Here is a 21176-nt window from a genome sequence, read left to right on the forward strand (position 1 = left end):
CAAACCTGGCACCCTCCTCGTATAACGGTGCATGGTTCAGGCTTGGGTGCACGAGCTAGATTTAGGACTGGATCTAGTCAGACGTGCCATAACTGGTTTTGTTTGTAGATAAGATTAAAGTGAGTTCATATTCAGTAAAATAATCAAGATTCGTTCATATTTGCATTATTAAGTTATGTATCTGGTATCTGAATAAATCTCTTGCTTCTCTTATTTCATAATAAACAGATCTTAGGTGAGTCGGACACTTATTTGATCTACTGGATCGAGTCGTATTGACCTCTCGACACATCCATTTTGGTTGGAGTTCGCAGGAAGTTGCCATGTGAAAAAGCGATGGTGGGAGCGAAGAAAAAACGTGGCCGTTTGAATTGGAAGAGTCTGAGGTGAAAAGGATAAAGGCTTAAGGCTGCAGCAGATTATAGGAAGTGTAGAAAATCTTCTCTCCGTCATCATGATTTTATATCTTCCCTCACCCGGATGCCAGATGGGATTGGGGTGATGATTTGAAAGGAGAATTTTTTTCCTTTTCCCAGAGAGAGAGAGAGAGAGAGAGAGAGAGAGAGAGAGAGATCTGCAATGATTTGAGTGTGGAGGACTCAAGGGGGCCGTAGCGGAAACGCCATCATTCGGTTGAGCTCTTTGCAGATCCATGCAAAAAAGCAGCAGAGCTTGTGTTCCTCGTATCGAGGTACTCTACTTTGACCGCCTCCAGTTTCCTCACTTCATTTTCCTCGTGAAAATTTGGGGACCCTTTCGTTCTTTCCGGTTGTACTTGTGTTCACTCGAAAAAACGTTTTGAGAGAAAGAGAGAGAGAAATCTAAACTTGGTTCTTAACAGCTGTCTTCTTTCTGTCAATTTTGATTGATCTTGGTCTACCAACTCTCCCTCTCACTGTTTATTCGCTGGGTTGGACCTTATATTTCGGTTTTCCCTGCTTTGGACCTTATGTTCTGGTTAATACTCTTGCTGCTTTGCTCTCCTTGATTTGCTCGAGATTTGCTCTCCTTGATTTGCTCGAGATGTTTAGGGTGTAGAAATCTAGACTCTGTTTTAGCTCTAGATCGTGTTCTTTCCTTCTGAGTAATAATTTCTGGACTTACTACTTAAATCAAGAACTGATATTAGTCTCAGTTTATGTGATTTGCTGCTAAATTAAATACCCCAACATCTCCTGGATTTTCTAGATGGGTCGCTGCAGTTCCATTATTTAACTTCTCTCAGTAAGGTGACGGTTCCTTTGTTGGGTCATCGAACCCTTTGTATTCTTCACTGACTATTCTGTGAACGAATCCGTGATGGGGGTTTATTATTCTTAATTGAAAACCCATTCAAGGAAGTATTGCTGAAACTTGGGGAGAAGGATAAGAAGAAATCCCCTACTGTCGCTCCTTTTTCAATTCGAATGTTCCCACGATGTGGACTAGTACATAGGTTTTCTCGTAGAACCTGCTTTCTGTGCCCTGTTGTCATTCTTGTTTCATGGATAACATCTGTGTGTGTGTTGGGGTTGGGGGGGGGGGGGGGCGTAGGCTCCCACAGCAAATGTCTAATAAGATGTCGGCAGTGGGTACCCCAACAGGCCCAGAAAACATGGGGAATCCCAGGCAATTCATTGTTCTTCATTAGCCTATTAAAAAAAATTCCAGTTTTTGGGAGCTGGGGGTTCCCAAAGGCATTTACCTCCAAAAACGGCTTGTTTATTTTTCAGAAAGAAGTGACTTGGAGTTGTCATCGAGTTAGGGGGCTTCAAAAGTTCATTTGAAGGTCTTTCCTGTATTAAGGTAGAAGATGGTGTACGGGTTTATATCAACTGATGGCAGACGAAATTCAGGAGTAACTCTTTCTCTGCACTTAAAAGGTAAGGGATGGTGGGGCTCATTGAACAGAGCCTCACCATGCCTATAGTTTCATTGTTCGATTGAAGTGAGAAAAGATTAGAAAGAACAAGGCCATTTTCTCGTCCTTCCTGGAGAAAATGAGGAAACCAGAAATTCTTTTGAAAAGATACTCATGATCGCTTCTGCAGGTCGAAAATGCAAATTTTCAGAATTATAGGCCTCACTAGTCACACGAGTTTGGGTCATATTTGCAAAGGTTATGAGCCACCTATTTCGATGTATGGATCTGCTTGTCCAAGAGGCAAACTTCAATTTGCAAAAGCTGGTCAAACTACAAGTTTTTCAACCAAGCCTGCGCACGGAACCTAAACTTCCTGTATTGCAATCTAATCTCGGTCCCCAGACCTCTATTATCAAAAGCTGAGAGTGGTGAGAAGGTAAGATTTCTTTTGTTCTCTCAGATTTGAACTACGATCGTCAATATTCTTTCACAGACCACTTTTGCGGTTAGAACTAGCAATGCTTAAAACATAACAAAAATAATTCAACATCGTTGGCTGACTCACTTTTATTGCAGAAACATGACCTCTGAAAGGTGGAAAACGTTCCATATGTCGCCATTTTGGTATGTACTTCCAATAAGTTTTCCAAGCTTAAGCTGGGGAAATGCATTAAGTACGAATACTTTTCATCAGGTGCTAACACGTATGGAGCAATTTGGTCTCCGGGATGCATAGTATTAGTTTTTACCGTAAATCTGGATTGCTGATGCGGCTGGCCCGGCTGGGCCTTCCATTTTTTTTAATGCCATTGAATTGATTCTCCACTTATTATCAGATAGCTGTTCACTTTTCTACTTTGAATGGTATTGAGTTTAGACTAATTGAGAATCTTCATTCATGGTGAAGAAGAAGGAAAACAATGGGTTCTTTCAAAGGACACGCGCTGCCTGGCACGCTTTTTCTCATAATTGGTGTTTGGCACATGTGGAGTACTATCATGAGATATGTGTCAAACCCTAAATCTTTTAGGGTGAGGATGTGGAATCCAGTCCCTGGCTTCGATGGCAAGTTGAAGTACTTCGAACTTTATGTTATTGCTGTGGGCTCATTTATCGACATGTGCATAGAGTTCCTTTACTCTACCCACTTGAAAATCATCGTCAATGGAGTACTCAATCCTTCACATATGAATGATTTTGAGCATGCTGGGATGCTCCTCATGTTCTTTCTACTTGGACTTGTGGCCATCTTCAGCGAGACAACAAGGTATGCTGCCTCTATCTGGACAAGCTCCATATGCATGTCAATTCTTGTGCTACGGTCTTCACCTATATGTCTTTTCACTATGGACTCACGAATGCTTTGGTATGTATTTTTGAGGACATAGATACTCCATTCTGTGCCATGCTCTGTTTAAAAATTTTGTAACATCAATTCTGTGGTTTATAAGTCCAATATTGCTTCAAAAGTTCTAAACCCACATGTAACTGAATGAAGCAAACTGTTCTATTAAATATTCATTCCTATCTTATATATGCCTCGCTTTAAGAATTTGTCATTTTTGTGTTCCTCTTGAGAGCATTGGGCGAGTAGTATTTGGTCTTCTATTGGCTGCAACCAGAAATTGCACAGGAACAACTCTCGTGGCTTCTAGGATGATGAGTTTGGGCCTTCACGTATTTCCACAATAGCGATGCCGTTCTTTGGCCGTTTTTACTAAGTATGTTCTTGTCCTCTGTGTTTTCTTTGAGCCTTGACGATTCAGTTGAAGGTAAAGGTTGTCAGTTGTCGGGGATGCTGCAAACTTAAATGGATTTTGATGAGGAGTGTTTCATTTAAGTCTTATATGTCAGCCGAACTAAAAGATGACAGTAGAGCTGATCGACAAGCCGTGCTATGAGTCTTCTTTAGACACCATTATGGTGGTCAGTAAGAAATTGCATGTCTGACGGCATGGAGAAATCAAGAGAATACAGAACTGAAACAACTTGATACGTAGGCAGATTTACAAGTCAAATGATGACAGGAACAAAAAGGGCAAGATGACTATCATCCAGTACATCTTTATGAACACACAGGATGATTAACTGCTGAGGTGGGTCTGGAACTAATAGAGCAAATGGATCCAATAAAAAACTTAAAAAATGACTTCTTGTTGGTTAGCTGTTTAATTGCTCATTGCAATCCAAAGAGAAGTTCTACAAGTGTCTGTAGTTAATACCAAATGGTTGCTCAATCAGGAATTGTATTCACATTTTGTGTAGGCTATTTTAGTATTTGGTGGAAAAATCAGTTATATTTTTTGTTATTTGCTTGAAAAACCAGTTATATTTTTTGTTATTTGCTTTTAAAGTAAATTTTGGAAAGGCTCATTAGAGCTGAGGAGTTTTCCTTTTTAGCTAGTCTTCGCTCTGTTTGTGAGATATGTTAGTATCTTGGTAATCATCAGCACGCTCTGGATTTTCCTTTGTTACACTATTGGTCTCGTACGTTCTTCTCATAGCCGGTTTGGTTATGGTCTGCAAATGAGGTCGCTTAGCATTAAACACATACATTTTGATGCTGTGTGAAGCAAATAGAGTTGATATGTGTCACACAAGTTTCCCCACTATAAAATACGATTTTCACCTTCCGTGAAGGATCTCAAAGAAGGAATTTTACCTAAGAAAGCACACACAGGTCATAGTTAACCAGCAAACATGGGAAGAACTGTCCTCTCTTGCGACCCTCCGTTCTTTGTGGAAAAAAATAATATTAACGTTGCCTTTTAAGCATATTTCTTCAAGGAGAAAAAAAATCTGATGCTGCCATTGCGATTGCTTATTTTTAAGGTCATATGTCAATGCGAGCCATGAAAATTTTCATTTTCTATACATCCAGCATCAACAGGCTGTATAGTCATTCCTGTTGAATTGTGTCTATGTTGATTGGTTAACGATATCTGCAATGAATATTATCTGTATTTCTTTTGATTCTATAGTGGTCTGGTTTATTATCTACCAATACCATTCCAGCCACCAGTTGAGTACTTTGTGGTTCAATTGCTTTTCATGTCTACATATTCAAGGCTGCAATTATCATGCTTCAACTGCCAGAACAGCATATGATGCTTCAGATGATGTGATATCATCCTCATTTTACCGTTCTGCAGTTATCTTCCATTGCCTGAAGGAGCACTCTGCTTAATTGCTGCGACTGCCTTCTGTGGTGAATACCTTCTCTTCTACTTCCACTCCACGACTCACAGTGGAGTCGAGGGCTACTACCACTTCGTCCTTGTCCTCCTTATTCTCCTCTGCGTCCTATCTTGCATTGCTGGGGCCCTTTTTCCGACCAGTTTCCCCGTCGATCTCATGAATGGAATTGGCATCACCCTCCAGGGCCTGTGGTTCTATCAGACTGCTTTCACCCTTTATGGCTCAATGATGCCAGAGGGATGCCATTTAAAGCTCAATGATGTTGTTTGTCGATCATCAGAGCTGGAAATCCGAGGAGAACTACTTGCTAACTTCCAGCTTTTTGCTTTGATCTTTGCTGTTATTGTTACAATTCTTGGGTTTTATTGGCTAGCAGTGACTCAACATCCAGATTCACGAAATTTGCTTTCTGTAGCTGATGATTCTGACATATGACGAAAGAAAATATGCTTTCTGTCACTAACAAATGCACCAAGAAAAATAACCTATGATGGCACGTGTCTGGATTTTCAACATTAAGAAAAGGGGGCAACATGCAGTTTGTCTTCTTCAGGAGAGCAAGGTCTTGAAGCGGGAAACAAACATCAGCGGATCAATGGCCAATGGGTAGACTATCATGGTTAAAATGGCAACAGGGGTTGTCAGAAGGTGGTAGTTGCACCAATTAAAATCAGAGGGTAGGCTAAGTTGGCATGGATAGGGCTGCTGCTCCTGTCTCTGACAACAAGGGGAATGCATATTTCTTGAGATTTTTTCTGTTTTCCTAGTAGAAATGTTCTATGTGATCCTAAGTATTGTCAATGCAGCAAGTGTGGTACTTTCTTGTGTCGATATTCTTTCCCTGAGTTTGATTGTTTTCGGATACTTTTCTTCCTACCTTCCTTCAATTGTTATGTTCACGTAATTTAGCTGTATTAAACTTTTGTCTACTAACCAGTAAGCACTTTGTTAAAGTGCCCAGAGGTCTGGGCTGGTAGAATCTGATCATGCTCGATCCCAGTTCTTTTAAAATTTCTATGGATCAGATTCCTGCCAGTCTGGCGAGCTCCAGAGAGCAAGGGGTCTTCCTAAATATATATGTTCTACACATGTCTGTTTTTTACTGATTTTGTCATGTTCTACGTTAGAATATCTTGGACAGGCACTTGATGGCAGTCCTAGAGATGTGGCAGAGGGACCTAAGGTCCTGCATACAATTGCCCAACTGATGAGGTGGGTATGCTTGCGACTTTTATTTATTGCCTTTTTTGTGGGGGAATGGGCAGTCACCTACCAAGCACCAATTGCCGCCTTAAGAGTGAGAACCCCAAGTAGCTCTAGAGGCTTAGCGACAGGTAAATTTAAACATGTCGGTTTTCAGAGGTTCCCTAAATAGTCGTAATCTGAGATGCTTCATCCTTCAGGTCGTGGCCATTTGCTAGCCACTGGTTCTTTTTCTTCCGACAAAAGATTGCAGGGAAGGAAGACAGGCTTTTCAGTGCTTACTAAAAGCCATCCTTACTTCAAAAAGAGTACTTGATGCGCAAAAGACGTTGAACAAATATTTCAAATTTCCCTTTAAACTAAGTGGAAGCACATATTATTTTGGAAAAAAGAGTGACACCCAAGTGAAATATTATCGTGAAAAAAATGGATTCTCTTATTCCTGGAAGACAAGTTCTTCAATAATTTTGTTCGCCTAATTTAGACCAACAAAAGAAAAACTGAGGCAGGAAACATACGATTACCTTGTTGAACTTTGTTACTACTGCAAAAACTGAACACCGATTTGCAAATTATGAACGGGAAGGGTCCCTGCACAGTTCAATAGCGATAAAGGATATAAGCCCAAAGAAATGAGGAAAATCCTTATCAGGAGATCTCCTCTTCATTTTATGCTTTATCAAGTGATTGCATCACGCATTTCAATAATTTATGGCAGGCCCCCTATTGCAGCGGTGGAGGCCAGAAATTCAAGTCACCAGGGCAACACAAATGATGGGAATTGCAAAGTGGATCAAGCACAAGCTGCTCACCACAAAATTACCATACAAGCATCTTGTATGCCGCTTATGTTCAAGATATTTTCCCTTCGATCACTTCAAACAACAGATGCCTCAAAAACCTTCTTAAAAGCTTGGTGTTGCTCGTCTGCAAAATCACGTTATTTCAAAGAGTGTTTGTTGGTAAATCATAGAGGGAACTTCAAGTTTTGGTCAACTAAAATGACAGAAACGTTGAAAAAGAAAAAAGCTTCTCATGAGATTTTGAGTGCACGTAGTTATGTTATTCTGACCCAACTTTCCTCTTCCTCACAATATCAAACTCAAGATCCGAAAGGGGGAGCAGTGAAAAGGGTAAAGCGGGGAAACGAAGGGGGAAGAAAGGAGCCGAAGGACAAAACAGAACCCATCAAATCTGAAGACCACAACGCTGGACAGCAGCAGCAGCGGGCCAGTGGCAACAGTGCTCCAGGCACCAGGCGGTCCAGGCCTTTATTTTCCGGCCCCATGGCCGTGTCCCACAACCGGAAAACCAAACGTACATTGTGGATCCCACGCCAGCCAGCAGCATCAAACCTTCACCAAGACAGACGGGGGAAGTTTCAGGTCACCTGCCGGTCCATTCCCGTGGGCGTGTTGCATGCGAGTGACAGGTTATCTAAGATAAGTTTTTCTAGCTCAGACAAAGTACGTTCCGTTGATATAGATCATACAAGCCTTTTAGAAGAAAAGTTTACTACATGCCTGACTGATGAGGCTAGAACTTGAGACAGACCATCTCACTTTTTATGCTTTTGACACGTTCCATCCACTCAACCAAACACGCTTTGTTTTCCTGACGGCCACCACGGCCTGTATCTTCCGCATCATGGCAACGCGTTGTCAGATGGAGAAAAAGGGGAAGAATAAAGGGGAGGGAGGGGGAGTTCGACGCACTTTGGTATCTGTCTTTGAGACACCAAGCAAGCTCATTAAAGCTGCCGTCATGGCGTCCTTCTTCTCCCTCTCGCAAAAGTAAAAGACTGAATGTAGGAGTGTCAGCCAAGCTATGCTCATGTTTGGTGCATGACAAAGTTATAGCAGGAGAACAAAAAAAAAAAGTTCTGCTGTTAACTTGATATGAAAAAAGAGAGAGGAGTGAAATGCTCAAATACAACGTCATGCTGAGCATCCTCTAAAGCGACAGTTGCCCCGCTCCAAGAACAGATGTCCTGGGGTGCAATGGGGTTGACTGCGTCTGTGAATGGAAGATGGAATGAGAGCCTGTACTTGTGCTCTGTCAATCCTCTTTTGCACTAAAAAAAAACTACCGGTCATGGAACAGTACACATTTCGGTGTTTGAGAGATAAAACAAAAGGACTTCCATGATTGAACAGGACGACTATAAAGAGAAAAGAAAACTATTAGAGAGCCCTTGAACAACCATAACAAAGAAAAATGGCCGCCCTTGTTTCAGTACTGCACGAACACAAACACACAAACGTAAGGAAACTACCCTTGAGATATAATCTTATGCCTAAAGTGTCTTTATTAAAAGTGAAATTAAAACTTAGTTGCCTTCTTGGTAGCACAAAGCTCCATGACTCGTACTTTCCTAAAAAACATACGTATGCTGCTTAACTTTGTGCAGAAAACAGTGGTGCCCATGCAATTTAAACTCTAATTGCTTTCTTGGCAGTTAAAATTGAACCAACTAGAGCAAGTATCCCCCCTGAGACAAAGTACTTTCAGAGCCACATATAGGTCAATCACTCAAGTTTTTAGTATCTGTCTTACGCCTGCCATTCTCAGTTTTTTAATGGAAATTACCAATTTTCTCCAATTTTTATTTATTTATATTTTCCTTTCTGCTTTATTGAGATCTCAAATCACCATTCTTACACTGTATGTTACTCCTTTTGTTTCTCTTGTTTTAATAAATTCATTTGATTTATGTCAAAAGAAAAAAAAAACCCAAAAAGGAGAGAACGCCAGCTGCATCCCCCTTACCTGCATGGCCATAATCATAATGTTGTCCGTGGACCTTTAAAAGGACTAAATGATTGAATGTGAGAAACTTTGAACTTACGTATCGTCTGGCATCCACATTTACAGTGAGAAGGTAATGCAAAAACGCAGTCGGCAAAGGAGGATAAGGATTTCTGGACGGCAAGAGAAACGACGGAGTTCTCCACAGGTGGCGAATGGCATCGTGGGAGGTCCATGTGGTATCACGCTCAACGCTCAAGTCATCCGACTTTTTTATTTTACTGTCGCACCCGAGTCGCATCGAGTCGGGTGCGCATCGGACATGAGTGCGGGTCGGACTCACACCCGAGTCTAGTTAGAATGTCATCTTACTATATACATTAATAACTAGCCACCCAAATGTAAAACCTTTGGGTACCATCACCTCAAGGGTTTTAGTATAGCTGGTTGAATGATCAAGCGATTAAGAATTTGGTTGTTTAGTTGCCAATTTGATTTCCATGAATGGTAAGTATTTGTGCACCCAAGGGTTATAGTATAACTCGTTGGGCAGTAAAGCGATTGAGAATTCTGTAGGCAATTCAATTCTCATAGGTGCTAAGCTCTTGTGCTGCAAATAAAGACACAACTATGCATTAGTTGAATGCCTGCACATGCTTGAAGCATCAAAACACCCTTGCACTTAGTCGTTTCATTCTTCTTGCATATGTCACTAGCAACAAATGAGGAGAACAAGGGAGGAGGAAGAGCTTAAAAAGAAAGGAGAGGGAGAGAAAAAGGGCACAAAAACCAGCTTACTGACCTCTACAGTGGTACCCCTAATCACAAGATTAACACTCCTTGGTGATACCATGAAGACAGCACCCTCCAAGACTTGAACTGATGGCCGTGGTTACTATGCACCACTCAACTTTACCACCTAAAGAGAGAGAAATATTTAAAATTCGATAAGGCACCGTGTCTTATCTTAAGGTTTAAGAATGGCTGAATTTCATCCGAATTTTGTACACCATCAATTATTTTTTCGAACAGATCAAAATCTTTCTTTGAAGATCAATTAATAAGAAGAAACTTGGATGCGATAGCTAAAGTTTTCAGCGCAGGATAATTGAACAGTCGATAACGGAGGAGCTAGCTAGCGCTAATTTATTGTGCTACGGCTAGCATCCAAATCGATATTCTCATCTTTTATATAACTACTGAATAAAGCTTGGTCTTGCCACTAAGAAGTAGCAGACTGCTTACAATTATGAATTCCCTGGAATTTCTGAAGAACTCAATGTCATTGGGAATCGCAGCGCGACCGGTAAAAGATGAAAGCAGCACTTATGGCACATTGACATCAACCCCACACCACAGCTCCCGATCTAACGCTGCATGTATTATTGCACCGTACACTACATTCCTCTTCATTTCTACTGGTACTTTCTGTTTTTGAAAAATAAATACTTCCAAATGCTAATGCTTTTTATACAGTCACACCGTCTCAGAAAGCAGAGTTGACTGCCTCCTTTCTATATTTTAAAGCACATAATGACGTCTACTTTCTGTATATTAAAGCACATAATATTTGTTACATTTAATGACCAGTGCTTGCTGCACGAACTTTTTCAGTTCTTTCTTCTGCTATTTGCTTTAGAGTGACATACGCCTTGCCCTCTCTCTATTGACTATTTTCTCCTCCCTACAGCTGACTCGGTTCTTTCTCTCCCTTTTGTTCATATTTTTCTTTTCTTTCTTCTTCTTCTTCCTTTTTTTAATCGTTCTGGTGACAGCTTGTCACCCATTTTGGTAATGCATTTTATATTTATCAGCGTTATCATCAGCTCTCATTCTTTTGTGTGTGTGTATACATATATTAGATGCTGCTAACAAGCAAAGCAAGGCAATGGTTTCATGTCTAAACATTTTAGCTAAGCACACAAAGCTCTTATTATATATATTTATGTGCATGTGTGTGTATATGTATATATATGTGTATACATACATACGTACAAGAGGTTAAGGACCAATAATTTTTACATGTGTATATATATATGTGTATACATACATATACACAAACACAATCTTGATGATCATCAATTGCAAAATTATATTACCGTTGGCAAGAGGTTAAGGACTCTTGTTTTACAAGTAAAACTCGAGTGCTTAAGAAATCCCTTATACCTTAGGCTTCTAGAAGGCACCCCCAAAGGGTTCTCCAACGAGTAAAAGTGCTAAGTTTAGGTTTTGCTTTCAACTTGCTTGGGAAGCAAATGAAGCGCCACATTGGATCTGGCAAAGTTCATAAAATGCAGTGGAAAGAAAAAATTCCATAACGTTGAGCAGAAGACACTCGAAAAGGGAAGGAAGGTCTAATTACATGAACCGGTGCTCATGCGCTTTATGCAACTTGCATGAGCCCATGATCCTGAGGATTTAAATGGCAAGGCCCACATCACATGGACACAGGTAAGGGAGATCCGGACCATCAAGATTTAGCGATCAACGGTCGGCTTTTCCGGAGTGCTAGAGAATGCAGATTATGTTCATGTCAGAGGGTGCGAAGTTCTAATGCTTGGGTGCATTGTGAGAGAGACCAACAAGATGCTGGCTGTGCACTTAAAGGGTAGGTTCAAAGAATTAAGCACAGTGAGCTAGCACTGACAGTGCATTGCATACTAACACTAGTGGGCCTGAAGGGGAACCCCACAGCTTGGAAGTGTTGGATCTGAGCACGACAAGCTGAGTATATGACCATTTTCTGAAGAAGAGTGTTAGTAAAAAGAACCAATTAGGCCCAGAAGGGAGAACCAACTTGCAAAAGTTGCTTCCAGTATTTCATAAAAAGCAGAGTTAGCTGGTTGTTCCACAGAACAAGTGCATTGTTTCATCAAGACCAGCAATCTTTCATATTGTTCTTTTTGGGAGTTAAAGCCTGAAGATGGCAGCCTTGGTGTGAAACTACAAGCCCCAAATACCATATATTTGTTATTTATTCCTATTAAGGTTGTGGTTTTTTGAACGTTTTTTTTCAGTTATACAGTCTGCTATGGCTTCATTCGCCTAGATCCGTTGAAGTTAAAACATATCAAATCATAAATCTGCTTGCTCTCTCTCTCTCTATCTTTCTCATGTTGTAGACATATGCATTTTAAGTATCATATGAAAATAATCAAGGCTTGAGTTTTGCGTATTATGAAATTAAATCCAATTTAAATAACAGTTTTCTTTTCTTCTTATGGATCACCCAACTTTGGTTTCGCAGAATACCAGACCAAGCACATCTTACTTCATATACTTTTCCCGAAAAAGTAAAAAGATGACAAGGAAATCATCAATTGTTTTGGACACAGGTCGAAGAGTCAGAAAAATCTTCAAAATTTAGCTGTTTTTGTTATCCTGGAGCTTAAAATTCTCAGGCAATCTTCTTCCTTACCGACCGGCAAAGTCCTTCCGTCCTTTGCCTTTGATCTTTGACCTTACGGTAAAAAGACACACACCGCATGAGTTGGACTCCGACCTCCTTCTTCAGCTTTATGTTATCTATATATGACCCGATGTCTAACATTGTTCACCGTCATTTGCAGAAACAGATCCAGAATCACAAGAAATTAAACAATCAGCCATGAATCAGAAAGATGTTTAATTTCCCCAATCTCATGAACCCTTTCAGAAACTCCAATACCAAACTCATTAGGGGAAATATTAATGCCGGAGCAACACCTTCACATGGTAGCTCTCAAATAATTTTTTCTTGTTAAAGTAAGATCTAAAGATAAGATCTGCCTTGAGCTCTTGTGCACCTTCCAAATGCAGCCGGCCACTTTGGTGCAAAAAAGGAAGAATGGAGGCACGGGGCATGAAAAGTGGGGAGCAGGGAGGGCTGGATGCTCAGTTCCAATGATACGAAAGAACTGTTTGTGAACAGTTGTGGTGGCATGTCCAAACGCTATTTGGGCTCAGAGATGACATAAACGCTTGTTATTCCTCCTGACTCCCAAAGGACAAGCATGTTCCCGAGCATGCACACACCCCCTCTTAATTATCCAACTGTCCCTTCTTCCCCGCCCTCAACCCCACACCACAAAATTTCATCACATCCACTCCTTTTCCCACTCAGACTTTTCATGGATTTGACAGCACGCAGAGAAAGAGAGAGAGAGAGAGAGAGAGAGTCGAATGAATGCAGAGCTGCCATTTTACAGCATCGACAAATAATTGGGAAAGAGAAAGAAAAGTCCTTTGTTTTTTTTTTTTGGTTCCAAATGTTGAGCTAGAAGGGGAGTCTCTAACACCTTTCAACTATGGAGTGAAGCAAACATCATAACGCATCTCTACCTCATTTTGAAAGTTACAATTGAACTGCTCTTAGGTTAGTGCGATTCATTTTTGTCTTCTCACCTGACAAACTGCAGGTTGTGGGACTCACTGCAGGGAAAACTGGTTCCTTTCCCACCTGATGAAACCAACGGGCCACAGAAGCTCCTGTTTGAAGGAAGAGGTACCTTGCTTCCTAAAAGTAGGCTTCAGAAGTTGGGGATTCCATGTTTCCCTCAAAGAAGGAGAACTTCGGGGAAAACTCGGTTCTCATTTACTGAAAGTTCCTTTTTCTATGGTAAACACAGTTTGAATCAACGATCAGGTTTTGCCATTATTTGCATTGTGTTTTTCCTCACTTTCTTGTTTAAATTTGGAAAGCCTGCCCCTTCAAGTTCTCTTTAGGCCAATATCTTATTAATACCAAAAGCCTGATTATCTGTCATCCAACCTGCAGACACCAAAAAGAAGAGCAGCTTAAGAATGGCAGTTCAAAATAATTTTCAAATCCATTTTACTGACAGGACAACCATGCTAAGTTTTAAATCACTGTTGATTGAAGGAAAAAACCATGAATCTAAGGTGCAAACGGCATGGAAGAGCTTGTCAAATCCTAATAATTCATGTCCAACCTGAAAAAGACCATTGACATCTCGACATTTTCAATCACGTCATTGTCTATTTCTCCACTAGCTAGTAGTCGTTTTCTCTTGTCAAAAGTTTTTTGGTACCATCATAAATGTATGCCCGTAAGCTTTGTTTGTGTCCTATAATTAGTACATTACAACATGTTAAAAATCAAATGCATGACTAAGTTGTTGGGCAGCACACATATGTCAACTTGATTTCAAGGACAATGAAATAATTAATAAGCTAACTTCCTTGTTGAGAAATCACAGAAACATACGAGTATTGAGAAATAAATGGCAACAAGTGTCTTTCATTCGAATCCATCTGACCTCTTATTCATTTGCTTGGAAGGCTCCAAGAGAAAAAGAACAACTTAACAGAGTCTGCATGTGCAATCACACCTATGAACCACACAGGAAATTAAGGTACACCAACCAAAAGTTTTGTGGCTCTGTTGGTGTTGTACCCTCATTGGATCACCCTGATGGTGATTTTGTAGGCTTACCAATTGGTTAGATGTGTAGATCGTCAAAGTCCCCTTCCATCTGTCCAAATAACAACTGGATGTGATTAAGTACCATTCACCAATCAGATAAAATGATCCCTAATCTAGATCCATTTCTATAAGGATACTAAGCCAAACATTTACACGAGAAGTCAAAGTACATGAGTAAACTGGATCAGGTTGAAAACCCAGAAACAAAGCATCCTGCAAACCTGACATGCATGAATGAGAATAAGAGGTGAATCTGATTGAATATGAGTTGAGGATGCAAACCACCCATTTGTCTCAAATGTGGGAACTCAAAGTCCAACTAAGAATCCGATCCGTTGACAGACACTGTCGCAGCTCCATCTTCCACAGACTCCATGTTAGCGTCGGAGGAGGACATGTCTGTCATTTCGAAGCACCAGGGGACGTGGACGAAGCCAATGATTTAAGACAACCAAAGGACAAAGCAGAAGACGGAGACCAAAACGATTCTCTTTTCTTTGCCTCTTATTTTTAATTTTTTGCCGAACTCATTCCCTCCCAGAAAAGAAGAATACAAGAGATCAGAACCTCAAATCTCGATTAAACTAGTTAATGAAGTCTTCTCTTAATAAGGAAATCTGCCTCTTCCACCATTCCCAATCACTTTATATGTCCCCTCGACCTGCTTCAGTCTCCCTCTTCCCCAGCAAGAATGTATTCATAGCTGTTATCTCTCGCTGAACACACCAATAGAGAGAGAGAGAGAGAGAGAGAGAGAGAGAGAGAGAGAGAGAGAGCGAGAGAGTGAAAGAGAAAGAGTGAGTGAAAGAGAAAGAGTTATTGTCTGCAACAATCTATCTTCTTGAGCAAAGGATAACAAGCAAGTGGCTTTTGGTAGCTGCTGTGGTGTTCTCTTTGCGGGTGATGTCTGAGAAGGTGAAGAAGTACCTCGTTGTGGTGGTCGGAAGAGAGGTTTGACCGTTTGAGGGGGAAGGGGAGGGAGGAGAGGGGAGGGTGGAAAGGGATGAGCAACAGAGGGGTCTTCACGCCGGCACAATGGCAGGAGTTGGAGCACCAGGCGTTGATATTCAAGTATCTGATGGCGGGAATTCCAGTGCCTCCTGATCTTGTTGTGCCGATTCGGAGGAGTTTGGAGTCGATATCAGCCAGATTCTTCCACCAACAAACCAGTAAGGCCATTATGCTTTGCAAAGGAGGAAGATTTTGGGGACGTATACGGATGGAAACTCATCCTTCTGTTTGGTCTTTTTTTTTTCTTTTTCTACGGTATCCGGCGGTTGATCTTTCTAGTTTGGCATTTTTCAAATTTTCCTTTTCAAATTTTTCTCTTTGTTGGTAGTCGATTTTGCTATAAATTATCAAGATGGGTTCCAGTTGCACATTCTCTTTCTGTCCCTCCCCTGTAGTCTGCGTTATTGTTTTTGTTTAGTTCTGGCAAATCTTTGCTTTCTTTAGTAGGTCTTCGTAATTTTTTGAGGAATCTGTCTCTTCGTTTTCGCATCTCATGATTGAAATGCATGTCTGATGTTTTCTTCAACGCTTCTCGGATGTGGTATTTGAGAATATTTTAAGTTTTTCCTATTCTAACAAGAAACTACTGTTTCAAGTTTTTAATAAGGTTGCTTTCCAAGAGCTGCTCTTGGTGAGAGTGAAGGCAATATTTTATGTTATTCATCCCATGAATCTTACTGTTGTGTGACCTTTTATTATTTTTTATTTGCTTCTTCCCTTTTCTTTATTTCGCTGTGCAAAAAATGTGTTGATTTCAACGGGATATATATATATTTTTTCCTATAATTGTCTCATGCCATAGTTTGTCACACTGTACTTCCACGTTTCCGGTCGTGGAACTTTCCTCATTTTTATTAGAAGGAAATAAAACCTATGTTGGAAAAACTGTGCACTTTGTCTTGCATTTATTTAATTAGTTATCTGTTGTAGTTTTGCTTTTACTCCAGTCTTTGATTTCTCTCTCTCTCTCTCTCTCTCTTTCTCTCGCTTCTGATGGTGCAAATTCATGCATATCTACAGAAGGATCCAGGTTTGCTCGTACCTATAGTGGTTATGTATGTGGGTGAATCGGGAAGGAGCTATTGAGCTTTTCTCTCAGCCCAGTCGTTCCATTCTCATTTTGATGTTGGTTCTATGTTGATCTCTATCATGCTTTCTTCTTGTTACATCATAAGGTGGTTATTTATCTGTTTCTCCCCGAGGCTGTGAACCAACTTTGGATTGATGTGAAGGTTGCTTATTAACCCAGTGAGCTCATTCAAACTCATTGCCCAACTTACTCCTTTTTCCTTTGATGCGTTCAACGACTAAAATTTAGTGCTCAGCGTTGTATAATTAGATGCACAAAAAAAACTTTCCACTAGCGCTGCTAAGACAGCCATCGCTTGATGCTCTTGTTTTTCTCAGTGAAGTCATCACTTTCATCAACTCATCCACTTTTCTCTTCTTTCACAGCGGGTTGGAGCTCATTTTATGGGAAGAAGTCGGACCCAGAGCCTGGAAGGTGCCGGAGAACTGATGGGAAGAAGTGGAGGTGTTCAAAGGATGCTTATCCTGATTCAAAATACTGTGAGCGGCACATGCACAGAGGCCGCAATCGTTCAAGAAAGCCTGTGGAAACGCAAACCATCTCACAGTCATCGACTGTGACTTCACTTGCTGCTGCTGGTGGTACCAGTTTCCAGAGCCTGCCATTGCACTCCATCAATAGTTCCCAAGAGCCTAGTCCTGGAAGTGCTACTTCACAGATGCAAGTGCAGCCTGGAACATATGGGATCGGTAACAAAGAGTTTAGGTATATGAACATGTTTACCTCCCTCCCTGCCAATCAATAGAAAACTTTGTTGGTACCTCTATACTTGCACTTTATGATGGTACGAGCACATCGTTTCTTGTTACTTGGAGACACTATGCAACTAGAGTATTGCTTGCATATGAGCTGGTTTGTATCATTACGTCCACAAATGCCCTGCTTTGTTTCACTAGGGAAAAATGTTATTGGTCCATTCATCAATGTTGTAGGCCACAATGTTCTAGCTCGAGACCTAGAATACAAAGCTTTGAACCCCACTATGACAAGTTCGTTGTGTTGAATGATTGAGGCATTGTAGGCCCACCAACCAAATCAGGTTCTCGCTATTGTCTGAACAAATAATGGACTACTTCATGTTTCTATTGGGTTCTGTTGTTGCTCTCGGGCTTGTTGGAGTGTTGGAAGCTCCATGTTTCAACATATCAAAATTATTGCATGCTTCATCATTAATGAATTTTCGATGTTTATACCCATAGTTCCGACCATTCTTTATATGCTTCTTACTGTTATCTTGGCGACAGTTCTTGTTCTATAAATTACTTTTTGTGGGTGTGAAGAATTTGCTGCTGAGGCCTGTTGCAGATAGATGGTCTTTTCTCGTCATAGATGTAGCAGTATTGCTTTCTATTGGACTTTCATGGCTAATCCTCATTAGCCTGAGTCTTAATAATGAGTGTGGCTTGTTCATTTTTCTTGAGCTATTACAGGTATGCAAGTGATACAGGCTGATTAATTTGTGCACAAGTCCCCTCAGTCGTGTGCCAGTCAGTTCGTCCATGGATCAACTTTTGTTGCATGTGCAGAAGTTCAGATTTCCATTCTTTCCCCTGATACATGCACAGGAAAAACTGAAAAAGTGCATATTTGATCAACAGCTCTTCATTAGGAGTTAACTTCTATAGATACTAGTTTGTGATGGTCTTCCATGCATCAACCTATAGAATTCCTGGTACAATTGCTAATGGAATGTTGAGGATATTCCCGTCAAAATGGTGGATCTTGTTTCTTTTGGTCTAATTCTGGGTTTTTGCTTTTGTTGGTTGCTGGTCTAGCACTTGTTATGGTGAGAATTATGTTGCTGTTGGTTGTTATGGTGATAACTTTTGTAAGAAGTAAATAGTTATGTTACTATTGTTAGTAGTAGTTGTAGTGCTTATAATTGTCCTGTTACCAGCAGCATGAATATTCTTGGACCATCGTTCAGTTATGGTAATAGTGTCTGCAATAGTAAATAGAAGTAGTGGCGCTGTGTTTGAAGCCATGGTTGTCGTACTTATAAGTTCAGCGACACTAGCAGCATTATCATAGTTGGTTCATCATTAATAATTTTTGTTGCTGTTCGGTTGGAATTTTATTTCATAAACAATGCATCAAGAAAATGGTACCACGGAATGCGACCTTCAAGCTTTCTGTTTCAAGGCTGGTTTGAGTGGCTAGCATCACTGTTGGCATTGAGAAAAATCCAGGAGGTTCATGCAGGAAAGATGGTCTATCTATCACTAATTATGTTGTAAATACTGTTGATTTCTCTCATTTGGCATTCTCAGAGTCCAAATATTACATTCTTGAGGTAGTTTCCGCTAATGTGCTCCTCCACGATCATCATTCACCAACTCCTCATACGAGTGTAATATCATTACCACATCCTATAAAAGGACAATGTTCTCATAGATTGTTGATGCTCTATCCTGTTCTTTTAATTTTCATTAAGTCTTTTTGGATTTTATGAAATCTTAAATTTTATGAGCAAATTATAACTGAAGGCTTCCTTTTCAGATGTTCCTTTTATGGCTTTCAGAAGTTTGAAGTTTTGTTTATCATTCAATTGGTTACTTGTTGATGCTACTTCTGTTTTGGGCCTTCTTTCTAGATCTACTTTATGGATTGTTAAATCCACATAATGGTCCAAGTCTTATATTGCCGCTTTTCCAACGACTCCATATTCCTAGTTATGCACCTTCCTTGCTTCCTTTATCTCTGGACATGTATATGACAAAAGATCCAAGGTAAAATGACATGCAAAATTGGATGCTACAACAGTGTCTCATAAAGCTTTGATTTTTAGTCGTCCCTGGTCTTATCTGGATTAGAATGAATGGCTTGTTGGTGTTTGGCTGCATCTTGATGCGGTTAGTTCTTTCTAGAGTTAAACATGAGCCTTATTCTAGTTCACTTGCTAATAGCTGCTAAAAGTGGGTTGATATCACTGTCTTATTGGATCACATCCCAAGTTGTTGATTGGACTAACCTTCTGTCCCTTGTCACCTTCATTGCCTACCATACCAGGTTTCTTCTTTTTATTAATTTTTGTTTGTATTCCTCTTTTCTTATTCCCATTTACACCTTTTTAACAACGCATGCTTGGGCAACCCATCTTGGGCTCTGATTAGCAGGTTTTTGTTTCTTTCCTTGTGCTCTCCAATGCTTTACTTAGAGTGAATCTCTATTAATTTATGGTTTTCAAGATCATTTGTTTATTCTTGCAAGACTTGGTTTCCATCCATTTGGTTGTCTACTGATATTTGTATGCTGGGTTTCTGAAGAATTAATTGTTCACAAGAATGGGTTCTTTGCATCTAAGCTTTCAGGAGTCAATATCATGTACGAGGAACTGACCAAACGTTTGTATCTGGTAGGAGCAAGATTAAGTATATAGTTTAAGACTCTAAGTTTGTAGTTCTCACAGTACCCAACATCAATTCCTTTCAGATACCTTTCTCAATAATTAGAGGTGTTGAGTCCCTTTAGAGATTCAGTTAGATTTCTTGTACAATTAGAAATTCCGAACGGTCAATTTTATAAACTTTTGTGCTTTCAAGTGCTTGTGATTTTTCAGTGCGTTGTACTGATTGCTGAAAATATGCAGGTATCTTCCAGGACTGAAAGATGAAACTGATGAGCATAGTTTCTTTGCTGAAGCATCAGGAAGTTCAAGGAGCTTTAGAATGGATTCATCTCTCGATAGTTCTTGGCCCTGCATGCCCTCTAGAGTCAATTCGTTTCCTCCATCGAAGCAAAGGAGTGGGTCCCTATTGCAGAGCAATTATTCTCAGCTACAGGCACTGGAGGATCTTGGTTCTACAACCATTGCCTCTGCACTTTCAAAGCAGCATCAACCACAACATTGCTTCCTTGGCAGCAATCTTGGTGCCATTGAATCTATAAAAGCTAACAGGGAATCTGAAGGCCAATGTCTACGGCCCTTTTTTGATGAGTGGCCCAGAACAAGGGATTCATGGTCTGATTTGGAGGATGACAGATCTAACAGAGCCTCTTTCTCAACTACCCAGCTTTCCATTTCAATCCCTATGTCTTCGTCTGACTTCTCTGGGACAAGTTCTCGTTCTCCAAATGGTTAATGTGTCTGATAATGCATGCTTGCATCATGGGGTTAATGTGTATTTTCACTATTGCTGTGTCCTTCCATAGAGATGATTGAAGATGACACCATGGCGGTGTGGTATCAAGAAAACAGAGGATCTGATTGGGCAAAATTACAGAATGGATCCTTTTACTTGAGTCCTGATTTTGTCTGTCCGTTAGTTTTGCTTTTGTGTTTGGATTGCTTTAACAACTCTTTGTTAAACCTTTTTAATAGTGATAGGGAGTATAATGTCTCCGGTTTGGCCTTAAATTTGCTTATGCCATGGATAAACATCGCCAAACATTCTGTAAAAGATGGTGAAAAAATCATATCGAGCCTTTCCTTGAGAATGTATGCTATTAGTAATTCAGGAGTTCGATTAATTATAGAACTGCTTCCCTCGTTTTTGCATATTCTATTTCAGGAATTCGATTAATTCTAGAACTGCTTCCCTCGTTTCTGCATATTCTTGCGAGCGTGGATGATCTCCTAGTGAACCAAATTGTCAAAGTTTTAGGTGTGATACTATTACATGTTATGCAGTGAGAATGACAAGTTTTACTGTATGTGG

General features: G+C 40.3%; 3 protein-coding genes across 7 annotated transcripts; all 3 read left to right on the top strand.

Moving 5' to 3' along the window:
* The first annotated feature begins 287 nt into the window (after window positions 1-287).
* Window positions 288-5872, top strand: LOC116252796 (uncharacterized). Of its 4 annotated transcripts, XM_031627334.2 has the most exons (6): window positions 288-691; window positions 1713-1862; window positions 2031-2279; window positions 2420-2467; window positions 2751-3110; window positions 4996-5872. In XM_031627334.2, the coding sequence occupies exons 5-6, from the start codon at window positions 2764-2766 to the stop codon at window positions 5474-5476; spliced, it is 828 nt and encodes a 275-aa protein (XP_031483194.1). In that variant the 5' UTR covers window positions 288-691; window positions 1713-1862; window positions 2031-2279; window positions 2420-2467; window positions 2751-2763; the 3' UTR covers window positions 5477-5872. The 4 variants fall into 4 exon arrangements, with proteins under 4 accessions (XP_031483194.1, XP_031483195.1, XP_031483196.1 ...); XM_031627335.2 differs by lacking the exon at window positions 1713-1862 and having other exon boundaries at window positions 2031-2467; XM_031627336.2 differs by lacking the exons at window positions 1713-1862; window positions 2031-2279; window positions 2420-2467 and having other exon boundaries at window positions 2754-3110.
* A 149-nt stretch (window positions 5873-6021) lies between these two features.
* Window positions 6022-7825, top strand: LOC116253545 (uncharacterized). Of its 2 annotated transcripts, none has more exons than XM_050077466.1 (2): window positions 6022-6253; window positions 6963-7825. In XM_050077466.1, exons 1-2 carry the CDS (start codon window positions 6249-6251, stop codon window positions 7789-7791), a joined length of 834 nt encoding a protein of 277 aa, XP_049933423.1. In that variant the 5' UTR covers window positions 6022-6248; the 3' UTR covers window positions 7792-7825. The 2 variants fall into 2 exon arrangements, with proteins under 2 accessions (XP_049933423.1, XP_031484265.1); XM_031628405.2 differs by lacking the exon at window positions 6022-6253 and having other exon boundaries at window positions 6838-7081; window positions 7352-7825.
* A 7153-nt stretch (window positions 7826-14978) lies between these two features.
* LOC116252149 (growth-regulating factor 4-like) lies at window positions 14979-20959 on the top strand. The gene is made up of 3 exons (XM_031626236.2): window positions 14979-15586; window positions 16884-17223; window positions 20108-20959. The coding sequence occupies exons 1-3, from the start codon at window positions 15421-15423 to the stop codon at window positions 20598-20600; spliced, it is 999 nt and encodes a 332-aa protein (XP_031482096.1). The 5' UTR covers window positions 14979-15420; the 3' UTR covers window positions 20601-20959.
* Window positions 20960-21176: the final 217 nt, after the last annotated feature.

Source organism: Nymphaea colorata, chromosome 4, assembly GCF_008831285.2.
Source record: "Nymphaea colorata isolate Beijing-Zhang1983 chromosome 4, ASM883128v2, whole genome shotgun sequence".
NCBI classification, from domain to species: domain Eukaryota; kingdom Viridiplantae; phylum Streptophyta; class Magnoliopsida; order Nymphaeales; family Nymphaeaceae; genus Nymphaea; species Nymphaea colorata.

Bases quoted from the DNA above. Each gene is read 5' to 3' on its own strand.
- LOC116252796 (XM_031627334.2), top strand. From the start codon at position 2,764: ATGGGTTCTTTCAAAGGACACGCGCTGCCTGGCACGCTTTTTCTCATA. The intron at 3,111-4,995 runs GTATGCTGCCTC...ACCGTTCTGCAG, and splicing joins ATCTTCAGCGAGACAACAAG to TTATCTTCCATTGCCTGAAG.
- LOC116252149 (XM_031626236.2), top strand. From the start codon at position 15,421: ATGAGCAACAGAGGGGTCTTCACGCCGGCACAATGGCAGGAGTTGGAG. The intron at 15,587-16,883 runs GTAAGGCCATTA...CTTCTTTCACAG, and splicing joins ATTCTTCCACCAACAAACCA to CGGGTTGGAGCTCATTTTAT. The intron at 17,224-20,107 runs GTATATGAACAT...GAAAATATGCAG, and splicing joins ATCGGTAACAAAGAGTTTAG to GTATCTTCCAGGACTGAAAG.